The sequence below is a fragment of the Elephantulus edwardii genome, unplaced genomic scaffold (assembly GCF_000299155.1).
Source record: "Elephantulus edwardii isolate Elephantulus edwardi_28Jun2011 unplaced genomic scaffold, EleEdw1.0 scaffold00193, whole genome shotgun sequence".
NCBI lineage: Eukaryota > Metazoa > Chordata > Mammalia > Macroscelidea > Macroscelididae > Elephantulus > Elephantulus edwardii.
The window spans coordinates 4,265,545-4,285,708 of NW_006399943.1; the positions used below are offsets into that span (position 1 = coordinate 4,265,545).

General features: G+C 56.8%; 1 protein-coding gene across 1 annotated transcript in view; it reads right to left on the reverse strand.

The window, feature by feature from the left end:
- Window positions 1-20,164, reverse strand: part of LAMA5 (laminin, alpha 5) — a 50,438-nt gene that overhangs the window by 20,629 nt on the left and 9,645 nt on the right. Inside the window, exons 5-25 of the mRNA XM_006896935.1 lie at window positions 17,283-17,400; window positions 16,780-16,898; window positions 16,441-16,611; window positions 16,151-16,248; window positions 11,029-11,144; window positions 10,429-10,547; window positions 10,204-10,294; window positions 9,859-9,999; window positions 9,679-9,732; window positions 3,382-3,522; window positions 3,092-3,229; window positions 2,861-2,995; window positions 2,650-2,784; window positions 2,430-2,567; window positions 1,831-1,883; window positions 1,522-1,627; window positions 1,140-1,192; window positions 969-1,074; window positions 651-750; window positions 398-554; window positions 137-275 (exon numbers count right to left, since the gene is read on the reverse strand). Of these exons, the coding sequence (XP_006896997.1) occupies window positions 137-275; window positions 398-554; window positions 651-750; window positions 969-1,074; window positions 1,140-1,192; window positions 1,522-1,627; window positions 1,831-1,883; window positions 2,430-2,567; window positions 2,650-2,784; window positions 2,861-2,995; window positions 3,092-3,229; window positions 3,382-3,522; window positions 9,679-9,732; window positions 9,859-9,999; window positions 10,204-10,294; window positions 10,429-10,547; window positions 11,029-11,144; window positions 16,151-16,248; window positions 16,441-16,611; window positions 16,780-16,898; window positions 17,283-17,400 (2,428 nt within the window). The remainder of the gene's footprint in view (window positions 1-136; window positions 276-397; window positions 555-650; window positions 751-968; window positions 1,075-1,139; window positions 1,193-1,521; window positions 1,628-1,830; window positions 1,884-2,429; window positions 2,568-2,649; window positions 2,785-2,860; window positions 2,996-3,091; window positions 3,230-3,381; window positions 3,523-9,678; window positions 9,733-9,858; window positions 10,000-10,203; window positions 10,295-10,428; window positions 10,548-11,028; window positions 11,145-16,150; window positions 16,249-16,440; window positions 16,612-16,779; window positions 16,899-17,282; window positions 17,401-20,164) is intronic.

A 20,164-nucleotide genomic window follows, 5' to 3' on the forward strand; every position in this document is an offset into this window, starting at 1 on the left:
GGTGGGCTAGAGGTGGGGGTGAGGTGGGCTGGGGCAGTGAGAGGTGGGGGGGTTGGGAGGCAGTGAGAGGCGGGCGTGGGGTGCAGGTATTAAGGAGGAGGAACATAGGGTCTGGGGCAGTGTGTGCACCACTCACAGTTGGCACAGGTGTCAGGCTTGCCCTCCTCCCACACAGAGACACGCCCGCTCACACTGGCAGAGCCTCGGTTGACATAGCGGAAAACCAGGCGGAAAAGGTCTGGGGAGGTCACGTTGAGCCTGGCCGTGATCCTGGGCTGGGGCGGGTAAGGCAAAGGGCCAGTCACCTCTCCCACCCCGTCTGGGTCGCGCCTCCCCCCCCGCCCCGCAGTGCTGGAGCAGGGGTCCTAGGGTGGGGGCGGTGACAAGCTCGGCCCACCTGAATAGGGGCCATCTGGGCATAACCCCTCCAGCTGAAGTTCTCAAACTCAAGGGGGTTGAAGCCGAAGCGCACGGCGTGGCCCTCAGGTGTGGCCGCCTCCTCCAGCTCCAGGCGCAGGTGGTGCAGGTCGGCCAGGTAATGGTCCTGAGCGGGTCTGGCAGAGTGAATGGTACAGGGTCACAGAGGGTCCCAGGTCACCTGGCGGGGGATCATCTCCCTGGCCCCACCTGGACCTCAGAGGTGCACTCACTCGTTGCAGGTAGAGCCCCGGGTGTTGGGGCGGCAGACACAGGCCCCCGTCCGCGGCTCACAGCCCTGGCCCAGGGCCCCGCCAACATCGCAGTGGCAGCCTACAGAAGGGGGGGTCTGTCAGCTCTGCGGCCACCTGCACCCCTCCCACCTGGGCCCCTCCCTACAGCACTCAGAGCCCTGGCCATGACCACACTCTGCCACTGACACAGGGCTGGTGTCCAGCCCGCTGCGTGACCCCACAGGGCCTCCCTGTACCAGATCCTAGGCTGAGTACATGTCCCCAGGGCCCCCAGCACAGGAAGGCTCAGGCTCGCACCTCGGCAGCCGAAGTAGTGGGCCTGGTCCAGTCCGAAGAAGCCGTCCCTGCAGGCGGCGCAGGCCTGCCCGCACACGTGGGGCCTGCAGAAGCACTGGCCGCTGCCCTGTGGGCAGGACAATGAGACTAGGCAGGGGCCCCCGACCCCAACCTCCCAGACCCTAGACTAACCTGATGGCACTCCGACACACCGCCCAGTGTGCCCCGCGGGTCACAGCTGCAGCCTGAGATGGGAAGAGGGCCTGAGAGGGGGCTCGGCGGGGTGGGCGCTGGGATCATCTGGAGTGTGTGGGCAGCCTGCCCTCGGCTGCTTCAGCACGCTCTCTGGAGACTTGTGGGTGCAGCCCACCCCACCTCAACCCAGGAGTTCAGCACCCCCAAACCTACACTGGGAGACTAGTGGTGCCCATCCCTCACCCTCTAGAAGCCCCCGCACCATACTCCCACCCTGGGAGCCTCACCGGTGCAGCCCACCTCCTACCCCATGCCCTCACTGGGAGATGCATGGGCGCCGACCACTCCCAGTCCCCCACCTCCACCGTGGGAGACTCACGGGTGCAGCCTTCAGGAATGTCGGGACTCAGGCCCCAGAATCCAGATTTGCATCGGTCACAGCTTGGCCCCTCCACATGAGCCCGGCACACACAGGACAGGTGAGTCTGGAAGAGGATGAGGGTCAGAGTGAATCCCTGCTCTCTTTGTACAAACCCTCAAACCCAGAAAGGGCAGAAAGAGGCAAGGCCAACTGCCTGGGCCTCTCCCACGACTGAGCGCCCTTGGAGAAAGGGACAGTCCCCCTGACACTGGAATGTTCAGTCTGGCCTGGTCACCATCCACCCACTTTGGGCAGACTGGGGCTCACCTTGGGTAGTGAGGGGTCGGCTGGGGCCAGGCCAGCAGGGTGGCAGGAGCCAGCTGTGGAGGGACAGGGCTGGAGTGACTGTGCACACCTCAAGTCCAGGGCTTCCCACAGCCCTACACGAGGCCGCATGTTCACCACGTGTCTGTGAGCATGTGTGGCAACATGCGCCACCCAGCCATGCGCCTTGCGTGTGCTGTGAACACACACAGCACACACGTGTGCACACACAGACACAAGAAGGCAATGGGACACATCGCACGTGGTCTGCAGCCGGCACACGGGTGCACATGACTGTGTACTCATGATGGCTGGGGACACACCTGGATACACAGCCTGGGACCAGTCTCTCCGTCTCTTACACATAAAACACATGGATATGCAGCCTATGACCCATCACTCTCACACAAACACACAGGGCACGTGGGTATACAGCCTACGACCAACTTCTCTCACATACATGCACAGAGCGCGTGGACATAAAAGCTATAACCAGTCACACACACACCCCCCGGTCACATAACCTAAAACCACACATGCTGACATGCGTGACACATGCATGTGAACACACAAACATGCACACACATGACACCCTGGCTCACCTTTGCAGTGGGGGAAGTCATAGGTGCCAGACACACACATGTCACAGCGCAGTCCTGTCACATGGGGTCGGCAGCTGCACTGGCCACTCCGGGGGTCGCAGGCAGCATGCAGGGAGCCTTCAGCAGAGCACTGGCAGGCTACGGGCAGGGTGGGTGGTGGGCACACGGTGGGGATCTCCACCTGCTCCCTGCCCCCACCTGCCCCTCCCAGAGCACTCACAAACACAGGTGGGGAAGCCGTGGAAGCCGGGGCTGCAGGTCTGGCAGGTGGGACCTGCGTAGCCGGGGCGGCACTGGCACATGCCGCCCGCCCCACACAGCTGGTCCAGGGACCCTCGGGGGTCACAGGCGCAGGCTGCAGGGGACACAAGGTCAGGTTCCAAGGGTCTGCAGGTGGCTGCTCACTGCCCTTCCCCTCGATGTCCACTCACCGTGACACCTGGGGTAGCCATGATAGCCAGCACGGCAGCGGTCACAGTGGGGGCCCTCAAACTCAGGCCGGCACAAGCAGCGGCCTGCCTCATCACAGCCTTCAGGCAGCGTCCCCTCGGGGCTGCAGCCACACACTGGGGAGCAGATGGGTGATGGGGACGCTTGGCCTGGGCAGACTCCCCCACTGGGCATCCCAGATCCCTCAAGTGCCCACTGGGGATGTGACTCACACTGGCAGAGAGGGAAGTGGAAGTAGCCAGGGGCACAGCGCTCACAGGCGACCCCCATGAAGCCTGGCCGGCACCGGCACTGACCAGAGTCAGGGTCACAGTCACTGTCGGCCGCTCCAGGGCTGGAACACTGGCAGGCTGTGGGGAGGGGCAGCCATGTGGGTCAGAGGGTCGCCGGCTCCTATATCCAGGGTGGGGGGGTGAGGACAGGCTGCGGGGAGGGGCAGCCACGTGGGTCAGGGGACCCAGCTCCCGTGTCGTCCAGGGTTGGGGGTGAGGACAGTACTCACCCTGGCAGCCTGGGCCGTAGAAGCCAGGGGCGCAGGACTCACAGTGGGCGCCCTGGAAGTTGGGTTTGCACACACAGCGGCCTAACTGAGGGTCCCTGCGGCAGGCATTGCCCACGGTCCCCGCAGCACTGCAGTCACAGTCTGTGGGTGGGGGCAGGGCGTCAGACACCCCAGAACCTGGCCCTCAAGCCTTGCACCACAGACCGCCCCTAACTCCCTTCACCACTCAACCCAGTGCTCAGGACTTGCCCGGCTCAAAGCCACCCATGGCACAGAGTGGACTATTTGGGCTCCGTGGGTACAGACACAGCAATGCCACACATCTCCCATGGAGCTGGCTTGGACCATGAGTTTGAAACACTGCCCCACCAGGGCACCTGTCGCCACAGTGACACAGAAAGGAGACAAATCAGAATGCAAAGTCCCAGAACCGCTCTGAATCCGGCTCAGCAGTTTGTAACAGGTGTCGCTCTGTACCGTGGAGTCAGTCGACTCCTCGCTGACCCTCCAGCGGGTCAAAGGTGGAGAAAGCTCATTGATTCCCTTGGAGCTGCAGGGGGATTCGAACCTCACATCTCTGAGTTGGCAGCCTATTGCCCCGAGGCCACCAGAGCATACTGTGATCACAAACATCGCAGCCCAGTCTGATAAGACACAGCAAAGAAAACAGGTAGCAGAGACCCAGGCGGTGGATTCTCAGTAGCCAAATGGTGGGTCAGGCTGAGGTCTCCATCCCCAAACGAAAGCCTTCAGTTCTTCCCAGCAGAGAAAGCCAGCTAACTCCTCTATGAAAGACCGGCCTTGAATCAGCCAAGGTCTTAGCCGGGATTGAAACAACGAGATGTGTGAAAACAGAACCAGGGCGCTGCTGAGATGGCGTGAGGACGAGCGGTCATCGGCGTCACAGCTCTGCCCAGGGGGTGTGGTTCTGTGCTGAGCACACTTGGATTTGAAGCACAAAACCTGGTTGTGAGGTGTATGAAACCAAGGTTATTAGGTGTGGGGCTGTGGGGGGAAACAGTGGGTTCACAGCCAGAGAGAAGCCTCAGGAAGGACAGAGAGGCCCGAGGAGCATGACCTCGAAGCTGGCTTTGATAGGTGTCTGTGTGGAAAGCTGTTCCCAGGGAGAACACACCTTCTTGTCAAATGATCACGGAACATTTTCAAAGTGGTCACGTTCAAAGAGGGCAATTCCAAATTTCAAAGAAGCTTGAATTCCAAATGCAAAACCCCATGGGCCACCACCAAAAAGGACAGAAGTTAATCTCACCACGTGGGACTTTGAAATTCAAATCCAAAGGAAATAAAAACTGGCGTTCTACTTTGTCTCGGTGCCCGAGTGCTGCTATACCAGAGAGCACAAGGGAATGGCCTGAACACACCGAACCCGATTCTCCTACCATTCCGGTGGTGGCCGCTGTCGGGTACCATCGACGTGGAACCGACTCACAGCGGAGCCTCCAGCGGATGTTCAAAGCAGTAAATAACGGGAGATAGCTCATCCTTCTCCACAGAGCAGCTGGTGGATTCGAACAGTGTGCCTTTAGCGCTGACAGCACAGCTGGTCAGCTCTAGGGAAAGGCCCCTTCTCTCTGCCGGGGGTGGAGGAGGTAAGCCCTTGCTTCCTTCAGCACTTGTAGGCCAGGGGTTTCCTGGAGAGCCCCAGGGGTACCTAGGAACTTCCTAGCATGGGGACCTGGTTCCAGATGGACACACGCCATCCTGGAAATCCCTTCCTGATGGTAGCGAGGGTCTCGCCTCTCAGTTCACTATGTCCCCTTCATCATGGTCCTCCCCGTGGAGCTGAGCAGAGCTGCAGGCCACATTCAACACCTTCACAACTATTTGGTTTGTCAGATTTGGGGGAAGCTGCCATGTGATATCATCACCTACATAAAGTGTGATGTTAAAAAAAAATGTGATGTTCAAAATGGCTTTGCTAGCCACTGACTGACCTGGTCACGTGGCTAGGTGGGACTATGCAAACAGGGCCATTAGCCTGTCCACAAGAGCCTTGATTAACATGAATGGTCCAGTAGCAGAATGTGAACAACAGTGAAGAAGCAAGAGGGTGCAGTGCATCCTTCAGGGTCAGAGACTCTGGAGCCAGTGAGCCCGGGACCTACAGGTGTAGCAGCCACCACAGCTGCAGAGAACCAGAGACCTGACGTGAGAGGAGTGACCTTGAGACACTACTGAACCAGAGCCAAGAGCCTTGTGTCCAAGTTTACTGGAGGATTGGGGAGGGGGAGAGGCAGGACAGAGCTTTGTGAGACTGGTCTAAGCCACGAAGCTCAAGGCTGAGGTCCTGTGAGCACATTTCAGAAGCTGTCCTGACTGACTGAGTGTATCTTGCTGCCCACCCAAATTATAGCCTTTTGACTTCCCTAACATGGTTCTGAAGCGCCTGCTGCAGAGGGTCAGGGACTGCAGCCTTCAATATGGATTGAGGCTCAATGTCAAGAAAACAAAGATTCTCACCACTGGGCCAGCTGGCAGCATCAGGATGGATGGTGAACAGAGAGAGATAGTTAACAGTTTTAGTTTGCTTGGCTCAACAGTCAACACTCTTCATACCAGCAGCCAGGAAACAGAGACACATTGCCTTGGGAAAGTCAGCTGTCAGGGACCTCTCCAGAGTACTGAAGAGCAACGATACCACGCTGGAGACTAAGGTGCGCCTGATCCGGGCTATAGTCTTCTCAATTGTGTACTATCAGAGAGCTGGAGAGTGACTAGGGATGATAGAAAGAGAACTGATGCCTTTGAGCTGTGGTGCTGGAAAAGGGTGTTGAATACACCATGGACTGCCAGGAGAACAAACAGGTTTGTCCTGGAGAGGGTAAAGCTAGGCTTCTCCTTGGAGTCAAGGATTCTGAAGCTTCGTCTGACATACTTTGGGCATGTTGCTAGGAGGGACTGGTCGCTGGAGAGGGACAACATGTTTGGGAGGGTGGAGGGATGGCGCAGGAGAGGAAGACCCTTGAGATCGATCTCTTCAGTGACTGGGGTGGTGAGAGCAGGTGTGTCGGAGACAGTGAGGCTGGCACAGGATAGAGCAGGGTTTAGGGCTCTTGTACATAGGGTCGCTATGAGTCACAAGCAGCTCGATGGCACAGAACAACAACCTGTAGGGTCAGTGGATGCTGGACGCAGGAGAGCCTCACGATTGGTAGTGGGACGAGCAGAAGGAAGTGACGGGGCACGGAGGACACGTCTGACCTCATAGGAATCGGTTCTGTGTTGCTGACAAGGACATTTTAGTTCAAAATGGACTGTACTGAAGGAAAGCAAACCCCACCTCTAGGACACGCGTGCCTCTTGTCCACACTGCGCCAATCCAGTTCTTGGAGCCACCAATGACTCAGCTTAAGCAAGTGTTGACTAAGTCTGGTCAAGACAGAGGAAGAGAGAGGCTGTGGAGAAACCTAGCAGCGATGAGGAAGTGAAAAGGCCAACTTCAAAGGAACGTGAGCAGAGGATCGGGGAGGGGGGAACACACACACAAGAGCAGCCGAGAAAGTGAGGGACCCGGGAAAGACCCAGCCAAGTAGCCAAACAAAAGGCAAACCTGGATGCCACTGAGACTCCAGCTACACGTTACCTCACACCCCACTAGGAAAGGAGAGGCGTGCCTGGCTAGCACAATGGTGAACTCTCAGCTGCCAACCCAAAGTCAGGAGGTTCAAGTCTATGCAGAAAAGCCCCATCAGTCACTGGAAACATCCTACAGAGCCTTGCACCAACAAACAGCTCCTGGGGCCTGGCTGTTCACAGTCACGGTTTCACGGGACATCCAGTTAGCTGACCTAATATGTAATAGTGTGATATTTCTGTTCTACTTCCAGTTAATTACGTAGTGCCCAGGGTCCTAAGAGCATATAAGCCGCAATCTAAGGCACATTTGGCCTCAGTTCATCTAGAGCTACAGAGGAAGGAAGGCGGAGACGAGGGCGATGTGGGGTGTGCCCACCTTCCTCCATCAACAACGGCTCCCTCTGTCACAGATGAGAGGAGCTGGGTGGTGCCCAACAGCAAGACTGGACACTCTGATCAAAGATTCTGTAGAAGAATCCTGATCAAGAAGGGAAACAGGCAAAGCAGAACTTCACATTCCCTGGGCTACAGACTCGCTCGAGCTTTCGAAGTTGGACACACTATCTGAGATTCCCACGAGGTCTTAACCCACAGACATCCTCGGCTGTCTTCCCAAAGCCAAACCAGATTAGCTCAACCAGTGAGAAACATCTACCTTGGGCATTTAATTCGTTTAAGAACTCTATGGGGTCACCCTGACAAGCGCAACCTGAAGAATGGGAACCTTAGGGAGCAGAGAATTTATGTTCCGAAAAGGAGGTGATAAGGCTGCACCACTCAGAGGGTGCCCCAGGGTCCACTGACTGCCCAGCGTGGAACCTTGAATTGATGCATGTTCTGCTGTGACCACTCCCAATGACAAGAAAAACTAGACAAAAGACAAACGAATGAACAAGGTGTCTGCGGCACACAGCTGTCCTGACACATAGGACAGCCAGGCTGGGAGCCGGCCCACTGGCACCGAGCTTCGTTTCTCCCGCTCCATGAAAAGGAAATCCTGTTACAGAGGGAAGCAGCGGCTGGAGAAGCCAGGTCTCCAAATAGATGAACCAACATCTAATCAAACTGACGGTCACACAGAGTGCCACCTAGTGACGGAGTGAGGACGTGCGACAATCCTCTCAAAACTCACTCAGAACTAAAACCAGCCTCCTCTTACGTTGTTGTGAAGCTGGAACAGACTCGGAGCTGAGCCCCCAGCAGCTTTTCAGAGACCGTAAACCACACCAGAAGGGACTGCTCAACCTCCGCCTGCAGAGCAGGTGGTGAATTTGAACCACCCGCCTTTGGGGTCACAGTGTGGCTTCTCACTGGGAGGCCAGCAGACACTCCCATACTGCAGTGAAATCATACACCACCACACTGGCCATGTCAGCGGTCGTCATGTGCGCGACCAAGGAAGCTCTGGCGGACGAGCATGTGGGCAGCTGTGCTGCTGGAGGCCCATCTCCCCGGGGCCTTGAACTCTGGAGCCGCTCCACAAGGGAAGTTGGACAATCACCTCCTGCACAACTCACAGCGCTGCAAACCCACTGGAGAGGCAGCTAGGCTTGGTTCTGATTCCGCAACATGAAAGCTTTTAGTACGACACAGTCAATGATTATGGAACCAGCAACCTCTTTAAAGTGCTGAACAGCAAGGATGTCACATTGAGGACTAAGGTGCACTTAACCAAGCTACTGTATTTTCCAGAGCCAAGAAGAACTGATGTCCTTGAACTGTGGTGTTTCTGAAGAGTATTAAATCCACCATAGATTGCCAAAACACATCTGTCCTGGAAGAAAACTCAGCCAGAGCGTTCCTTAGAAATGAAGTCGCTGACTTGGGGATGCTGTCAGGAGAGGCCAGTCCCCAGAGAAAGACAGCACGCTGGGACAGGAGCTGGTAGGTGAGAAAGAGCAAGACTCTCAGAGACAGCATAGGCACCGCGACAGCAACAAAGGGTTTAAGTACAGCAGCGACTATAGCACCGTGCAGGGCTGGGCAGGGTTTCCTGTCAGACTTGGTTGCTCTGAGGTGGAACACCCACAACACAAAAACATCAGTTACACGCCCGAATCGTGCAACTATCGCCTCCATATCCACTCTGATTTTTCAGCTTCTCCAGATGGAAACGCAAGTTGCCTTAAGCAGTTCCTTCTCTCCTCTGGCCCACTATTTAAAGAGTCAAAACAGTGCCCCACGCACACATCCAGCTCAGACTCACCAACTTGGAAACTGTCCTGCAGAAATAAGGGTTTCCTGCCATGTTTTCTCAAATGAAATGAGCTTTTTAGTGTTATTATTACTGTAACTGGAAAGCACTCCGTCTCTTGCAATCATACCCTGGTTAGCAAACGCTAAAGCACAAATTCACTGTCGTCGAGTTAGTGTGGATTCACGGGGTAAATGCCTGCCTTTTCCTGCAGAGCTGCTGGTGGATTCGAACTGCTGGGCACGAGAGTCCTTGGGGCAAGCAGCGCAGCAGGCCACAGATCGCACCACCTCTGGGCCCTGCCGACGCTATGCTGGGGAGAGGCGGCAGAGAGGCCAGCTCCCAGCACCGGGGCTGGGCGCAGTAATCCCCATGGACTCTGGCACTGTGGCCCTCACGTGTGGGGGGCTGCCCGACGTCCCTCCACTTCTGAGGGTCTAGTGGCCGCCTATCGTTTGTAAAGCCCAGGTAACAAATACAACTTCTTCCTCTCCAGGGATACTTACTGATAATCTGTCCGGCCGGCAACATCTGCGCCCCAGTGTTGTTGGGGGAGAGGGCTGAGGGAGACAGAGAGAGTAAGCAAGGGGACCCCAGCTCTCCATCCCCTACCCCACGGGAGCTGATGCACAGGCAGGACCAGGAGATCGGGTCTCACCCCTCCCCCTTCCCCCTTGTGTGCATGCGCTCACGGTAGCATTGCGGGAAGCCTGCAAAGCCCTCTGCGCAGGTGTTGCAGCGCTCCCCGGTGAAGTTGGGGCGGCAGTAGCAGCGGCCGGTCAGGTCCTCACATGTGCCATCCGTGAAGTCGGATTCACAGTCACAAGCTGGCAGGAGACGGCGCAAGGAGGTGGGACCCCAGCCCAGGGTCTGCATCTCCGCTGTGGCTAGGGTTCCCCAGAGTTAGAGGTACCCCAAGAGAAGACCCTGGGACACCCTGCCATCCAAAGTTGGGACACCCACATCCAGAGACGGTCACCCACAGAGGCTCTGGGACACAGGGACGCCCCACATGCAGCTCGCCCACTCACGTCGGCAGGCGCGGGGCGAGTCCAGTGGATGATCGGGGGAGCGGTAGAAGCCGGGCAGGCAGCGCTCACAATTGATGCCAGTGGTGTGGTGCTGAGGGGGTGGGAGTGCTGAGTCCAGAACACCCAACCCCCAGGTGCCCCAGGCACACCTCACCGTCACCCACACCTGACCCCCATCAGACCCTGCCCCGAGGCCTCCTCTGCAGACCTGGCGCCAAGTCTCACCTGACAGTCGATGCAGACGCCCCCTCCCTGGTAGACGTGGTCCTGGTTCTGGCTGGCATTCTGCCGGTCCACCTCAGGGTCGTAGTAGCAGTCAGAGGCATGGCCATGACAGTTACAGGCTGCAGAGGAGGGACTCGGGCCTTCATGTGTGCCCCCTGGGACCCCAGCGCCCTGATTTCCCTCCTGACCCGTGACCCACTCTGCCGCCACTGGGTGTGTCCTTGTACATTCCTGTGCACATGCGCCTCTCAGAGCATATGTCTCTGTGCATGTATTTGCAAGTATGTGCACATACATGCGACTCTGTGCATACCTGCGCGTAGACATCTGTGTGTAGATGTATGTCCCTGTATGCACTGTGCATGTGCCTTACGTGTGAGCATGTGTACATACAACTGTGTGCATCTGTGCCTGTGTGTGCACATCTGTGCCTATACATGTGCGGTGTGCGTGGGTGCAAGTGTGTGAGCATGTGTGCACGCCTGTGTAAGTGCATGTACACGTGTGCATATCTGTGCCTGTACGTGTGCTTGGGGTGGTTATGTAAGTGTGTGCACACCCGTCTTGTGCAACCCCTCGAGAGCTGCGGAGGGCACTCACACTGGCACTCATTGGCACTGTTGGTGGTGGCTGGTCGCCATGGCCGCTGGTGGAATCCGGGGCAGCACTGGTCACAGGACCCTCCACACGTGTTGTGCTGGCAGGCACACTGCAGCCTGTGTGGACACCGTGTGGAGACACCATGGGGCTCATGCCACCACGCACCCCGGTGTACTCTGTGACATCACAGGACATAAGAATGGCAGGTCCTCGGTCCTGACCCCACCACTGCTGACCCGCCATGAGGGGCTGAGCTCCTCTGCCCTCCCCGACTATGGTTTCCTGAGCTGTCCAGGCCTCAGCACCTGCACCGTCCCTGTGACTCCATCCTCATCCTCGTGTGATGGGCACCCAAAGTGTCAAAACCCTCCCTGGACAAGCTGTGAAGGGGGCACAGTCTCTAACAGCAGGAACTGTGTGAACCTCCTGGACGGTAGAACTGCAGAAGGGCTATGCGCACGCAGAGGCTCAGACAGGCCATCTCGGCCAGAACAGGTGGCCCCTGCAGCAGGTCAGTGTGGAGCTCTGGGCTCTTCCGGACTGAGCTGAGCTCTTCCTGCTGTGGTCAGCTCAAGGTCCCTCTCTGGAGCCTACATCAGTCAGTCAGCCCCCTGAACCCAGTACAGCTCCCCAGGGCAAGAGGCCAAAAACTGCTTCCTCCTCCAGCCAGAGTGGACACTAGGTGGGAATCCTGTCTGTTGTCCCCAAGGGCAGCGTCTACCAGCTCAGGGAGCGGAGGACAGAGGGTCAGAGATGAGGACTGAGGTTGTAGCTGTCTGGTGCTCAGAGTGAACTTGGCTGTCCGTGCCAAAGCTGCTGGCACAGCTCTCCCCCGGCCTGGCCAAGGTGGGGCAGGAATTCCAAACCCATCCTCAGGCTCTGACTGACTCTCTGCCCCTGCCCAGTCCCAAGGCTTGGGGATGTCCTTGGCAGGCCCAAACACCAGTCCACACAGGGAGGCCGAGACCCTCGTGGCTTCTGTCTGGTGTTTGAACTTTCAGTAACCAACATGGTCAGCTTGCCTCTAAGCCAAGAAATTAACATTAAAAGTTGGTGATGCCCAGGAGACTTTGTCAGAAGCTCCTGAAAAACTACTCTAGAGGGAGCGTTGGAAATACAGACAACGGTGGAGTCACATGGATAAAACCTTGCTAAGTAATGTCGAGGAGCGCTTGTGGCTTAGTGGTAAAGAGCTGCACTGCCAACCCAAAGGCACACAGTTCGCATCCACGGCTCCACAGGAGAAAGATGGGAAGTCTCTTCCCATGCGATTAACTGCCTCCAAAAACTTGCTGGAGGGTCAGCTATGAGTCACTTCTGACTGGACGGTATGCCACCACCACCACAAAGCATATAATGCAACAGATAAAACAAAAACAGGAAGTAACCTGCATTAAACACCATTTAGTGACGCAATCCAAGAGAAAGCATAAAATGACATGCTTGAAATGATCAGCACAACAATTCAAGACAATAGAAACACTATGTTCTGGAAAACAGGCAAATAAGGGTGGGGTGGAAACCCTGTCAAGACATATATAAATTAAAAATAATTACGGAAATGAAAGATTCCATGGATGGGGTAAACAGATTATTCACAAGTAGCGAGATTGCGTAAATGGGAGAAAACTGAAGAAACTACCTGGGGGGCAGCTCAGAAGAAAAGTGGATGAAAAGTCTAAATTACAATAAAAGAACATCCCTGGAAGGTCTCATCTCTTCCCTCGATCTGGGGAGAAGGTGAGTGGCGTGGTAACTAAAGGTGTGAGTGGTCTCACGCTATAAACACACACATGCTTGGGGTGGGGAGCCCTCAATAAGGTAAGTCTGTTCCTTCACATCAGAGTAACTTTGTAGAACATCAAAAGCAAAGGGATCATAAAAACATCCAAAAGAAAGGCAAGCTACAGAAGATAGTGGGTCCAGTGACAGGGGGACCTTTCCAGCATCAAGAGACAGACGTAAGACGACAGTGAGATAATATCTCCAATCTGAGATAACCATCAACTACAGAGAATCCTGCAGCCAGCTAAATGATCCTTTAAAAAGTGACAGAAAAAACTGGATAAATTATGTATATTGTATTGAAACAGATGAGGGAAAGAACAGATTAGAAGTGATACATGATTGAGTATTATGGTTAGCACAGGAATCCAGAATTAAGGTTGCATAGAGAAGTGTACTAGGGGTGGGGGGTGGGGGGAAGGGACGTGGGAATTGTATACTAATGAAGGAATTTTTTTTTTCTCTCTTTGGAGGGGGAAGCGAGCTGGTGGGGAGGGGTGGGCAGGGAGAAAATTGCGGCAATGAATGAATGGAAATCCAAAACCTCTGTAAAAAAAAAAAAACCATAAAAAAAAAAGTGACGGCAAAGCAAAAAGTTTTCTAGACAATTACTAATAAACCTTGGAAAGATCAACTCCAGGATGCATTTCAGGAAGAACCTTCATTTATGCGCTGTGAGGTCAGGAGCAGCAGAGAGCAAGGGAGAGGTGAACCAGTGCAGGTGACGCTAACAGAGTCAGGCTGCTAATGGGGTGAGAGTTAGTATGTTCAGGTTCTGGCCACTCAGGCAGCAGCACAGATGGTTCTGTTTGGATTTGGTTATGTTAAGAACACCTAGGAGAGATCTAGTGGGGATCTGAAAAGACAGGGTGACAGTGGGCACAGATCAATGATGATTCATTTTATAAAACAGTATGGAAATGATTGTATGAAACATGACAAGACTGTGTGAGACACAATGTACTTAAAGGAAACACAATGTATACAAACTTTGTGTGCAAACCAATATGAAACTTTTAAAAAACCAAACAAAAAATAGTTAAGTAGTAAACAGAGTAGAAGAGAAAGTCACAACGGAAACAAGATGTACAGCTTCCAAGGTGATGGTTGTTCAGTGCTGTCCCGTCAAGTACGACCCATAGCAAAGCCATAAATAGCAGATCGGAACCCAGTCCTGTCCTGTGCCATCCTCACTCTTCCTGACACATTGTGGCAGTCACTGTATTACTTCACCTGCTTGAGGATCTTCTCCTTCGCCAACCCTCTGCCTTTCCAAGCATGATGTCCCTCTCCAACAAATGACAGTGGAGGTGGTGATGATGGGGGTGATGATGGGGTGATGGCTGTGATGGTGGAGGTGGTGATGATGATGGTGTGATGGCTGTGGTGGTGGTGGTGGTGATGACGGTGGAGGTGGTGATGAGGGGGTGACAGTGGGGTGATGGTGGTTATGACGGTGGAGGTGGTGATGAGAGGGTGATGGCGGTGGTTATGACGGTGGAGTGCTGCTGCTGACGGGGTGGTGGTGGCGACAGAAGTAATGGCGGGAAGGTTGTCACAATGAACGCAGTAGTGTTGAAGCTGATGGTGATTTAAATGGTAGAGGAGGAAAGGTAGTGGGGTGGTGACAAAAATGGTGACAATGCTGGTGATGGTGGCAATGGTAATGGTGATAGTGGAGGTAAAGAGACAAGATACAAGGCAGCTGGAAATGGAGAACCCCTGGAACAGAGGCAGCAAACTGAGGGAGAGTGTGGGTGGGCCAGTGTCCAGGATGCTGGCATGAGACAGGCCTTGGTGACAGGGCTTCTGTTGGTGTTTATGGTACTAGGAGAGATACCAAGCTCACGCAGTTATGCGCTGCATGTGAGCTGAGCCCAGCCCATGTTCAGGCACAAGGCCACCAGGGTGATGGCGATGCCTCCCAGCAGGCGAGGACAGACCCCCCACTCAGCTCGAGGCCTTCTCTCCTTGGCCAATTTGGCTGCCCCAATGGGCTCCCCTCCCAGTGCCTTGAACGCACTCATCCTTGGCACCTCATTTCCTCAGACAGATGAGATGAGCTTGAGTAGGGCAGGCTGAAGCCACTGAGGCCAGACAGGCTGGGAGGGCCTTGGGCGACCAGCCGCAAGATGCCTCTCGCTCTGTGTCACAGCCTCTCAGCTGCCGGGCCACATCAAGAGGTTTGGGGCTCACTTCCTGGGCCCCACTCTGGTAGGACAGAGATGAACTTCCATACCTTTGGGGTTTTTCTTGCTTTTCCCCTAAAGTGGGAGGATGATAGCACAACAGGAACCCCAACACACAAACAGCAGTCTCACACCCAACTGTGCAGTTTGGGACTATTTTCAACCTACCAGCCCCCCTGGGGGTGCCAGGTCTGTCACACATCTGTAGTCTCTGCCAGCTTTAGCACCTTTGCAGTGCCCAGCACTGTTGGAGACTTCACCAGCTTCCCTAGTCACATGTACTCTCAGGCTGGGGAGTCCTACCTGGTGCCCAAGTGCTGGAACAGAAGCCTGCCACACACAGTGCATGGACAGGACACCCTGGCCGGAGCCAGCCCGGCCCTCAGTATCTTATCACTAGGCTTAGTGCCTGCTGGCACAGGCAGCCTTAGAGGGCACCACCATCACCATCACCATCACCATCACCACCATCATCACCACTACCATTATCACTACCATCAAAACCACCATCACCACCATCACCATAATCCCTGGCATCTCCTACTCTACCATCCTTCATGGTCTCTGCTCTCTCCCACCATCACCGGCACCTCAGGGGATGATGCAGGGAGGATGGTCAGGCACTAGCCATGCAATGAAGGACCTGAGCAGTAGGAACTTCATGTTGGAGGCCAGCCACTTCATGTCAGAGGTCAGGGCTCCTGACTCTGAGCCCCGACTGTGCTTGTCACTGCCCCAGCCTTGGTCCCCACCTTGGCTGGAGACAGGAGAAGCAGGGCATATGGCCTGTGAGGTGAGAGACATCAGGGACCTAGGTAAGCAAAGAGCTATTTGCCCTCCCGAGGGCACCTGGCCCAGGGTGGTCCCCTCCACTCAGCACTTACTTCCCCTCAGGAAAGGGCTTGGGGCCGTGATGAGAGCCTCTTGACTGGGAGCGGGGCGCATGACCCACCCTCCGCCTCCCTACATGGGGAAGCTGAGACCCAAGAGGTGCAGTCGGTGTAGGTCACAGACAGCAGGGATGTGAGGGGCACTGGGTCTGGCTCCAGCCCTAGGCCTGGCAGAGACAGTGAGGGCAGCAGGTGGCCTCTCCGCCAGGCCAGTCAGAGCAAGGAGGTCGAGGCAGCAGGAGAGAGGTAGTGTCTTACCTGTAAGGGTCTGTGGGGTCTTTGGCATCACAGACGTCTGCGTGGCCATGACAGACACAGCGGCCTCCGACGCTGATGTCCTTGATGCTGTAATAGTACTGCAGCCACCGTCCCCATGAGCACCACAGACACAGCCTACCCACTTGATCCCAGAACCCCCAGCACTCCAGCCCCCACATGGCCGCTCACCCGCTGGGTGACCACGGGGTTCTGCAGTGTCCCCAGGCCCCAGGATCTCCCAAAGCCCTGGAGCTCCAGTCTGTACCCTCAGCCCCCAGGTGAATGCTCACCCGCCGGGTGACCGTGGGGTCCCTCAGCGCCTTGCCCATGAGATGGCCCAGGAGTGTGTTTGTCCGAAGGAAGCGAAGGCGGATATTTGTGGCCTTGGTGAAGTCACGCAGCAATGGTGAGTAAGAGAAGTTCATAGCGCCCGGACGTCCGTTCACTAGGGACACCACGACCTGCAGACAGGCAGGCAGGGTGGGACCCTGAGTGACGAGGGCCTCCTGGGAGGGGGCTGGTGGCAGAGGTGCCTGTGGGCAGGACTCTGCTGATGGACACAGCCGCCCTGCCCTGCCCCCATCCCGCCCCTCACTCCCCCCTCCAACCTGCCCCCTGCCCCAGCTCACTTCACCGTTCTCCAGGGGCACAATCCGCGAGTACTCAGTGGTGCAGATGACATCATCATCCTTCGTGATGCGATCCAGTGTCCTGGGTCCAAACTGCTCTAGACAGTCTCTCTCGGAGGCTGGGGACAGGGCGACCAGAGGAACCCGTGGGTGTTTATGTCCCCTCCTAACAGGACACTCCACAACTGCCCCCGGCCCATGGCAAAGGATCACTCAACTGGAGCACCCCAGTCATGGCCCCCAGGACCAGCCAGGATGGGCACAGGATCGGAGGCCTTGGTGCTGGGACGCTGGTCCCCTGGCACAGAGGTGCTCCTGGCTCCAAGGCCTTCATGGTGCTGGCGCCCACAGCCCTGACTTTGGTCATGCCAGTGCATTTCCACCTGCCCTCAAGGACTCTGAGAGTGTGTTACACCCAAAGCCCTGGCCAAAGCGGAGGCTGGAGCCCCAAGACCTGGAGGAAGCCTCGCAAGGCAGCCCTTCCCTGGCTGCCCCAAACTTACAAGCAAAGTACTGCCATGGCTGGTAGGTGCGGCCGAAGTCCGTGGACCGCTCGAGCACCCAGAGATCCGGCCGAGGGGAGTTGGCGAACTTGATGAGCACATAGGCCACGTGGAAGACCTGTGGGGGGGAAAACGTGGGCAGTAGGGCACTAGGGGCCCTGCACACCGGTGCCCAGACCACTCATCCCCCAGAGGGCCCAGGACCACAGCAGAAGATTCCCAAGGAGTTCCCAGGGGGGCTCCCCAGGCCCCCTAGGCTCTGACCTTGTGTAGGACACAGATGAGCCCAAGTGGTGGGCAGCTGGGCTCAGGGGCCACCCCTTGACCCAGTGACCCCAAGGCAGCATTCAGAGAAGAGACCCACCTGTCCCTGCGCCCACCTCGGAGCCCAGGGCTGACAGTCCAGCTCCGTGGGGCCAGGACGGGCTGGTCACCATGAGGGTCTCACATCGACAGGGGGGCCAGACAAGGAGGACATGAAGCTGGGTCATGCTGTGCCCAGTTCTGTGGTGACCGGCCAGCCCAGAGCAATGGCCAGCTGCCCCTAGCCACAGATGAGGCCACCTTGACCCAGTACTGCAGTCTATGAATCCCTGTTCCTGTCAGTGGTCACAGGTTCTAGACCCCACTCCCACCTTCCCCCCTATTGATAGGGCGGCAGGAATTGGCCCAGCCAGGAAGACAGATGGGGTAATGGGCCACCAGAGCTTTCTGTGGTCAGAGCGATGGGGTTGACGGGGGTCAGTGTGTGCATGAGGTCACCACAGTATGGACACCAAGGGGCACTGCTGACTAGACAGAGGGGCAGGTACTGGGGGGAGGGGCCACGAACGCTCAGACGAGGGACTCAGAACCCTCTGTACCCTTGGGCCTCAATCTATCTGGGCCCCTGGGGAAAGGACCCTTCCAGAACCTTCCACTCTCACCCCAGAGGCTTGTTCTCTGCAGCTGGCACCGTGGGACCATCAGCTGTGCTGACCAGGCCTGACCTGGTCACCCCTCCTTCCTGTAGCCACTACCCTGTGAAGGTCCCCAACCCTTCAGAGCTCCAGCCTCGGGAGGGGCAGCTGCAGTTTCTCCAGGCGGGTGAGGTCCCAGCGCCCTGAGTCCGAGTCAGCCGCACCTGCTGGTGTCAAAACCCTGAGGGCAAGGGAGCTCTCTGGTGGACTGGTGGCAAGAAGCTGCACCACAATCCCAGGGGCACGCGGTTTGAATCCACCAGATGCTCTGCCGGAGAAAGAGGGCAATCTCCTCCTGTACTCGACAGATCTGATTTGACGGTACACACACACACACAAAATTTAAAAACAAATAAATTTAAAAAACCAAACCCGGAGGGCAGAGGCCTGGCTCTGAATAAGTCTCTGGAATGGGAGCAAATGCCCAGACAGCACAGGTGGGGAACCTTGCTAGCCTTGGGGGCCAGGATGGGACCCTCTACCAGCCTGGCCCCTCAACTGACAAGGTGGATTCCTGGGGAGTTTGATGCTGGAGAGGCAGAGTAAGCTGAGTGAAGAAAACTGGGGGCCCATCCCACCTCCCTGAGTGCCCCGCCCCCGTCCTGTCTGTGTCTTCCTCATCTTGGCTGTCCCCCCAGCTGCTATCCACCCCCCCCATACCTTCCTCATCCTCGTTGCCCTCTCCCTAGCCCTGCCAAGCCCTCCCATGCCAGCGGCATTTTTCTCCGCTGAAGATATGTGCACAAATACTGATGGAAGACGCAGACCGGCCAGGCCGAGGGCAGAGTGGACACCCCTCCGCTGGCATGCGGGGGTGCACTAAGACCGCCTTCTGCTTGTTCATCCCCCAGACCAGGGTCAGGCGCTGGAGGACGGGAGACTTGCGTGGCCTGTGTCTCTGTGCCCGGGGTCACTATGCCCACCCTCTGCGAGGCCCAGGACCTGGCTTGCCCCTCCCTGCTGCCCCTTGGCCGCCCGCCCACATGGAGCTGACCTTTCCTACTGCCGAGCCCTGTGCTGAGGGAAAAATGTCTTTTAAAGCAAAAAGCAAAACAAAAGCTGGCCGAGTTATTTTTAAGATCTGCTATTTTGAGGTGGGCACGTCTCCAGGACAGCAGCCTGGCCAGCCTCCGGCCACTGCGCCCCCTGCTCCCCTGCCTGCCTGGCCAGCAAGGGTCTGCCCCAGTAACCTGTCTGAGAGGCCTTAGAGCGACCACTCCCTTGCTGTGCAATGGGCAGTGCAGAGAGTCCAAAGACAGAGAACAGGGCAGAGGGTCAAGGGGTTGGCAGGAATAACTACAGGGGGCAGTGTGGAGGTGGGTGCTTACAGGCCACCTGGGCAGGAGGTGAGCTGGTGGGCACTGGGTGGCACACCTTGCTCTAGCTGGCAAGGCAAGTGGGTTGGCACCCAGAGGTCCTGGCTCCCTCTGGGAGGTGAAGCAGAGAGTAAACCAGTGGGTCCAGCAGCCACCAGAGGCCAAGAACTTATGTCATCAATGGGTGGACAGGCCAGTACTGGAGGCCTTGAGGCCAGTGCCTGGGAGAGGGCATCAGGGCTCACTCCCAGCTCTGTCCTGGCTGGCCCAGTGTAAGGAGACCAAGGCCAAGCCTGGGGCCAGCCGCTCTGCCTGTACTTAGAGCCCAACCCCCACCTGCTGGGCGGTGTGAATGGTCTGTGACTCAGTGTGGCCGGCCGGAAGGAGGGGCCCAGAGCCAATTCTCGTGGACAGATGGGGGTCTAGGCGGTGGCTGGCCAGAGGCAGGAAGCCCCTCCTAGGCCCAGGCAGCCGGCCAGTTCCCTGACCACGCCTTTAGACCAAGTGCTGGGCACCGCACCCCCATAGTATTGGGAGCCGGGCAGGGCAGGCCCCGACTGAGCAAATGGGCCCATGGACCCACGGGGACAGGCACAGTACAGGAGGT